Raw genomic sequence first — 8149 nt, forward strand, 5'->3', positions numbered from 1 at the left:
AAAACATTTACAAAGTATTAAAAGTGAAAGCAAGAATGACTGACCAATACATGATATTTGAGATTCGCATCCCATTAACAACACGTGACCGTTATGATATTTACAACATTATTCCGGTCCCGCATAGTTCAGACGGAAATATGATATCTGTTATCCCCATAGAAAAATACGTAGCGATGAACCTTCAGAAAGATGCATACATTCCACTACAAGAAAAAGATCTCGAACTTTGTATCATACGAGATCCGTTTGCGTACATGTGCCCCCTTAAGGTACCTATATATAAAATGAACATGGATCAAGATTTATGCATAAAGGACGAAAATAAGAATTTACAATGCAAAACAAGCATAGCCGCGTGCCAGAACAAGTGGACTAGTCTATCAAAAGCAAATCATTATTTATATTTCTGTTGCGACCGGTGTCAGTTTCGAACAATATGTACGGATCGAGTTACAGCACAAACATTGACACGCTCTAACATTATTTACATCGAGGAGAATTGCATTGTAAAAACAGATAACTTTGCAATTCATACGCACATGAACATGCAAAGCAACGCAAATTTAAAGTATAGTATACCTACACCAGAAATCGACCCAATAAACCATATAATAAACATCACTATCGAAAAATTCGAAAACAGCAGCTTAAACTTCAAGGAAAGAGAAGAAGATAAAAATATAGAAGAAAAAATAAAAGCGCTAAAGGAAAGTAAACTCCCAGACGAGAACGACTATTCCATGCATAATATACACCACTACACTGCCATTTATTGCCTTTGGATCATAATAACAATTATGGCAATTGCGTTAGTTTGCCGGAAAAAACGTTGCCAATGGAGACCTCAAAGAACTCCAGAATTCACAACCGACTCAGAGGAACCAACAGCAGCAAGCAACATCTCCATGAGACGCCGGGTGAACCTGCCGCCGCCGCCGCCGCCGCCCCGAGCGAGCGCGAGCGCAGCCTCCACGCCGTACAACACACGTCACACCAGCACCGGTGACATCCGTAACGATAACAAGTGTAGTGTTAGTGCGCAATATCGAGCAAAAAGTGTGAGTGAAGGAGAAATAATCAGTGCGCGAGTGAAAGTGATTACAAGTCCTAAACACGAGATGAGTGAATCAACACACATAGACCGGGGAAGCTCCCCAATTTTAAGAAAAACATCGTTTAGTGAATAGTATTAAGCTGATTGTTTAATCACCTTGTATCATTCTCTTACTCATCTCATCTCATCGTTTGCCCCCCGCAAGATGTTCGGTGCAATGCACCTTCAACACGTTCCGGGCCTCGTGCGGCACGTGTGCCCAGTCAGCAATTTACTCTACGTTAGCCAATTTTCATTTACCTAAAATTAGTGCACTTTTGAGAACCGTCGTGGCCGGGTGCATTCGATAACATAACATAACATTCATATAACATTTTAATATTTTAAATAAACAGAATAATCTCTACTCTTCTCCGGACTTTTCATCAACCAACGCGAAACCCGCTCTTCTACACTCTCTGTGGGTTCCACCCCCGTCAGCGCGACGGCGATAAAGACCTAAAAATCTCAAATTTGAATTCGTGCTTCGGTATCGTATCCTCTTAAGGGTTAATTCGCCTTCTGAATTTGTTATGAAAGTGCGTGCATTATAGCTTGACCACAACCGCTGTGCCGCTCCTTAGGTATGCGCGGGGAGGCGGGGTGCGGGCAGGAAAGATCACGGACACACAAGAGTCTGTCGTCGTGTCGGATAGATCTGAAGATACCGAAGTACAATATTTTGGCTCTGTATAGGTACATACTTATTATATCCAATTTTTATTATGGTACAATACGATTTTTAGGTAAGCACAAATAAAAAAACCAATATAAGTCAAATTAATGTGTAATTATCGGAAAAATTAATAGTTTCGAGAGTTAAAACAGAATCAGTTCGAAAAACAAAAAAACATAAGCTTCTAGTTAATGAATACAGTGACTATTCTGACATAGATTCACTTTTATCTTCATCTTCCATTTCGCTACCGGAACTTGAATCATTGTCATCCTGCAAATTTATTATTATGGGGTCAATAATATTGTCGAAACGGTTGTCGCGATCCCAGTAATCGTTTTCATTTTTTTGGACATGGTCATCACACCTCTGCCATTTTTCTGCCGTGAACTCCGAAAATAATAAATTCAGTGCGTTTATCTTTTCATCTAGAGAAGAATGAATATGGTTTTGCGCTATATTGTTTTTAACATCAGCCCATACCAATTCGATGGGGTTCAGATCTGGATGGTATGGAGGTAAACGCAGGACTGTGTGCCCATGAGCTTTTAAGAGGTCATCGATTCTGTAAACAGGCTCTTTTTGAGTGGCATTTATAAGAATTTGCAGTTGATCTTTTTTAATTTTTTCCGGAAATTCAACATTGTGACGCCGCAGCCAGTTCTGCATTTCACTTTTGAGGTTTGTCATGGTCGGTTTCTTATCAACTTGAACGCTGTGGTAAGACGCGTTGTCCATCACAATGACAGAATTCGGCAGCAGTTTATCTTTCAACTTTTCATCCACCCACTTATAAAAAGTAGGCCCGTTCATGTCTCCATGGTAGTCGCCAGTCTTAGCATCGGATTTAAATATAGTCAATGCACCTTCGACCAAGCCATTTCGACTTCCAGCGTGAACGATTACCAAGCGTCGTCCTTTCCCGATGTCAGTGTGAATTCCAAGTTCCGACGATGATTGCCAACATTTGCTAACATTGTGACTGGCGTTAATATATGTCTCATCTAGGAAATATATGTTGCGGTTTTCACTTCTATATTTTTTTATTTCTGTCAAATATTTCCTCCGCCACTCTGTAATATTAGGCTGCTCTATAAGAAGATGTCTTTTCGATCTACATTTTTTGAACCGGTAACCCATTGTGTGTAAAAGTTTTCTCAAATATTCTCGTCCACAATTCAAAACACCATCTTGTCTCAAACTTGACAGTAACTTACGAATACTTGGCACTGTTTTTTCGATCTCATAAAACTGATGAATCTTTCTCCTGATCACTCCCAAGTCAAAATCATCAATTACATATTTTTTCTTTATAACTTTCGGTTTTTTGGGCGAATTAAATTTCGGTTGGCCCTCATTTTCAATTGATGAATTTCCTACAGATATTACATTTATTACGGTTCTTTGGCAGTACCCAGTAGCTTCGGCCACAAGTTTGGCGATATTTGCGTCACTTTTATGTTCGAAACTATCTTTGTCTGCTTTTCTTTTCCTAAAATATTCCGCCACTTTGAAAATGACAGCTTTAACATCTCGAGATAAAGCACGACCCATCTTTGGATATTCTATCTCATGTGCGTCTGACATAGACAGCCCGCAACAGATAACACTACACGCCGCCACGAGCGACGACGGCGGAATGACAGAGCGCAGTGGCTGCTCTGCCCCCCCGTCTCGCCGCTCGCATACCTAAGGAGCGGCACAGCGGTTGTGGTCAAGCTATAGTGACGAATCGCTTAGTGGACGCCAGGCTTCACATATTGCTTTTCGTTTTACCAACAACGCCATTCATTCATAAGTTTCATTAACGAAACCATGTGGTTACGGAGTGCACACGAGTTGAATACGGCTACGTAACCAGTCTAAAATGTGCCGTCCAGACGCGTAAGAAGATCATGGTTCCGGAGAGCGCCCTTACACTGGTTTTTTGAGCGTATGACTAGCCCGCACTCAAGTGGCTATTCTAATTGTATCACGTACGTTATGCACAGTCACTCCATCTAGTGACGAGAGGTAATAATACTTAGACGACTCAATAACGTTCAATGCGAGTTTGCTGATGTTGTATTCAGTCGTGTAATAAATTTTAGATTCGAATTTTGAAAAATATTGCATTGAATTCGTGTTTGTGTGGATTTGTGTATTAAATTAATGATATTCTTAATGCATGAGACTAAAATAATACCTTTGAGACCTTTAAATTTATTGAATAAATAGGTCATAATGGCTAATCGTGGCACGTAGCGCCATCTATGATTTTGATTTGACATTAATTATACGATGTTCCGGATGAGACCCCATGTTGCCAGTATGAAAACAAGCGAAAGTGAAGCTACCATAGACTAGTCATGACATTTTGTTGCATTCCATTCCTTTCATACTGAAAAGTTTGTAATTTTGCTACTTGCTACAAATGCCGATAATTTTCAGTGCAGTGTTTTGGACAAGTTTCAGTTCAGTTATATGTGAGAAATACTTGTTACAAAAGAACTGACATATAATAAATAAGTACATAGTGCTAATTTCCGCGAGCTACTAGTAAAGCTTTTCAAAATCTGGAATCGAAAACTATCGTTACTCAGGAGTCGTTACGAAATTTTGCAAAATGACTTCAGCACTTTATTTGGAGCACTATCTGGACAGTCTTCAACATCTGCCGATAGAATTGCAGAGAAATTTCAAGTTAATGCGAGACCTCGATGATAGGGCGCACGGGTTAATGAGGACAATTGATCTTATGGCTGACGAACTATTGCCTAATATTCCGAAAATGGACGAGGAAGTGAAGAAAGACAAGGTTAATACCATACAGGGCTTGTTTAACAAGGCCAAGGAATACGGCGATGATAAAGTGCAGCTCGCAATACAGACTTACGAGTTGGTCGACAAACACATACGGCGCCTTGACTCTGACCTTGCTCGCTTCGAATCAGAAATTCAAGAGAAAGTGATGAGTGCCCGAGCTGCGCAGCAAGCTGCCGCGGACCAGGAGCCGAATACCACCACTGTTAAGAAAGGAAGGAAGAAGCACAAGGGTAGTGAGAAGGCAGCTGCTACCACTGGCAAAAAGAAGCGCGTAGGAGCTTCCAGCGAGGACGATGCCGTCGCTTCAGGCAGATCCGCAGCCAAAAAGAAGGCACAACGCAAAGGTGCCACTACAACAGCCAGTGCTGTCAAGGAACAAGAAGAAAATGCAGATTTGGACTCAGTTGCTGGCATGGCACATCCCAGTGACGTCCTCGATATGCCTGTCGATCCTAACGAGCCCACTTACTGCCTCTGTCACCAAGTTTCGTATGGAGAAATGATAGGTTGTGACAACCCTGACTGTCCCATTGAGTGGTTCCACTTTGCCTGTGTAGATCTTAAGATCAAGCCCAAAGGCAAATGGTATTGTCCTAAGTGTACTCAGGATCGCAAGAAGAAATGATCCACGGTGAAACCTCCTGTCAAACCCACTGACAAGACTGTACCGGTAAAGAAGGAAGTGAAGTAACTTCAGTCTCATATTACCAAAAACTATGCGTGAAAAATTAGACAGTAAATAATTTTATAGTAATATAAAAGATATTAAATCTAGTAGTATTGTGGTAACTGTATTTAGTTATATATTTTAAAATTTTTAAAGCCTATTTTGACTGCATATAAATTGTTGCAGTGTTTTATTCTTATTTGAAAATGAGCTAATAATAATTTAATATATACAAAATGCCTTTATTATCTAGTATTTGCAGATTCTAACATGAATTGATGATTCTTGTAGGGTATTTATTAGGGTGGATCAAAAAAACACTTTTTGGAATTAGCAAACCTAATAGTTATCAATCAATGACCCTTAGTCTATGAAGCCTTTGTGCAAAATATCAGCTTTAATGCGGGGGATTAGGTTTGAAATTTTGAAATTCTCATACAAACCTGAAAATTCAACTTTCAGATTTAAAAAAAATTTCGGCTGTATTATGTTAAGTATATGTTATTGATACATATCAATATAAGAAACTACCAAAAGTTGCGAAAATAGCATCAAAAATCGCCAAAGTTCGCCTAGTTTTAGTACATTTGCCGAAATAGCCGCTAAAATACCGAAAATTTGCGATTTTTAACGCTATTTTCGCAACTTTTGGTAGTTTCCTGTAATAATATGTATCAATAATGTATACTGAACATAATACTGCCGAAAGTTTTTTTTAATCTGAAAGTTGAATTTTCAGGTTTGTATGAGATTTTCAAAATTTCAAACCTAATGCGGGGCTGAAGATGTTGATTAAAAAAGCTGAAATTTTTCACAAAGGCTTCATAGACTAAGGGTCATTGATTGATAACTATTAGGTTTGCTAATTCCAAAAAGTGTTTTTTTGATCCACCCTAGTATTTATTTTTCAGTTACACATTCTGTATTAACAGATAAAATGTATCAATCATATGTGGTAACATTAAATGTGAATGCTAATACAAGTTAGCAAAAATTTTATAAAATTTGATATCAATGTTGTATTAACAAAATGAACTCGGTGTCTGGTACAAATGTTAAAGCTGACTGGATTTTCTCCTTGTTTGTTAAGTATGTTAAGAAAAGCTTGCATAATAATAGGTACTTTTTTAATAATTGGTGTGTTTTCCATAAAACACTAGGCAAAGTGTGAAGTATTTGTAGATTGTGTCTATCAAGGGGTATTGCCAGGGTAAGCACTGTAAGCAGCGAGAACCTAAGATTTACTAACTTACCCTCTCCCTAGTCTATCCTCTGGTTGTCACCGGGGGATTATTTTACTTTTAGTTAATAGTATGAAACATAAGTTTTTTTGCTAAATACTGCAACAAAATGGCAAGAAAAATGTGATATACTATTAATTATTGTATAGGTGTATCTAAAGCCTGAGATACTTGTAAATTTTATTTTTCTCAGAAGTACAGAATGAAAATTGTTTTTTTTTTATGATGGCGGCAAACAAGCAGTCAAACCGCCTGATAGGAAGCAGTCATCTCAGCCCATTGTTATCTCATTCTGTCCCTACATGTATACAATTTACAAGTGTAATCTAAGAATCAAATGTTTGTTTTCTATTTTTATTAAGAGCCATATAAAAGGAAAGTGTACCAATAATCAGCTCTAGCTGTCAAATATGATAAGTTGTTAAAATAAACTTATGGGAATCTGTATTATTGTAGCAAAGCAAACACAAATGATATTAAAGAACTTTTTTGAGCTGCTAATAAATCTTATTAACACTTCTGACACTAGTATTTAGGGATTTTGTGGAGGTTGGAGTGATTGTGGTCCATTGGGTCCACAGTGAAATAGCCTTTAGGGCCAACCCACACTAGCATTTTCGAAGCCTCGGCTTAATATCAACACTATTTTACATAATGCTGGCTAGACGCAAACCCAAAAAATGCTAGTGTGGCTCTAAGGAATGTGACATGTGCATTGCATACACATAAAATTCTGGTTATTAATGTGAATTTTTTGTATCCCCATTTTGGGGCACCATGGCTCTTATTTAATTTAGGTCCCTAGAACTCAACCTGTAACATTACAAGACCCATTTTTACAAATTCTATCACACATTTATTGTATATATTTTTACCCTCATTGATTGGAACAACAGTACAAAATTATTCAAAATAACTTTGACAGAGATCCTTTGGTGGGTGAACTGATTCAACATGCAACTGTTAACCTTAGGATAGTTTAAGTGGATTTAAATCCAAAGAGGAGAGTCTATAAGTTACATATTCATAATTGTTACATATATGTAAGTTATAGTAATAGTGTTTTCAAATGAATTGCCGTAGAATAGAATAATATCTTGAATAGTTTATTACTGTAATTGTCATATTTACTAGGAATGAAGTCATGACTACTTATGTGTACAGTAAAATTATAAGGAATCTTATAGAGCAATAAATAACAGTAAGGTGACTATGACTAACTTAAGTTTAGACTGAATAATTATGTGCGTTAAAACTTTAATATATTTCAATTACAGGGTGGCACAAAAAACGATACAAAATCATTTCTGATTTACAGAACAAACAGTAATCTTGAAATTAATATAGGTACAACAGGTTTTTATACATGTTTTCATTAAATTCTTCCAATGTGTTCTGAGTCTCATTAACCTGCCCTGATGATGTATTATTTTTTCTGTCACCAAGTAAAAATTTTGTATTATTCTAGAGTCAATCATGATAATTTAGCATTTGTCTAGATTTCATATAGATCATCTTGCATTGTTAAATATTCATCATATTTTATAATTCATACTTAAAATACATTAGAATATCATGCATTTTGTTTAATATTCAAATTAAAGTTATTACATCACAGTTAGATCTTTTTAATATTATAATATTTCATGTATTCCTTTTAATGG

The 8149-nt window shown here is 37.1% G+C and overlaps 1 protein-coding gene across 1 annotated transcript; it reads left to right on the forward strand.

Annotated features, from left to right (window-relative positions):
• Positions 1-4098: 4098 nt before the first annotated feature.
• Positions 4099-5954, forward strand: LOC125231486 (inhibitor of growth protein 5). The gene has a single exon (XM_048136974.1). It carries the CDS (start codon positions 4378-4380, stop codon positions 5200-5202), a length of 825 nt encoding a protein of 274 aa, XP_047992931.1. The 5' UTR covers positions 4099-4377; the 3' UTR covers positions 5203-5954.
• The last annotated feature ends 2195 nt before the right edge of the window (positions 5955-8149 follow it).

The sequence above is a fragment of the Leguminivora glycinivorella genome, chromosome 11 (genome assembly GCF_023078275.1).
Source record: "Leguminivora glycinivorella isolate SPB_JAAS2020 chromosome 11, LegGlyc_1.1, whole genome shotgun sequence".
Taxonomy (NCBI): Eukaryota; Metazoa; Arthropoda; class Insecta; order Lepidoptera; family Tortricidae; genus Leguminivora; species Leguminivora glycinivorella.

Excerpts from the sequence above, each read along its gene's own strand:
- LOC125231486 (XM_048136974.1), top strand. The coding sequence starts at position 4,378 with ATGACTTCAGCACTTTATTTGGAGCACTATCTGGACAGTCTTCAACAT.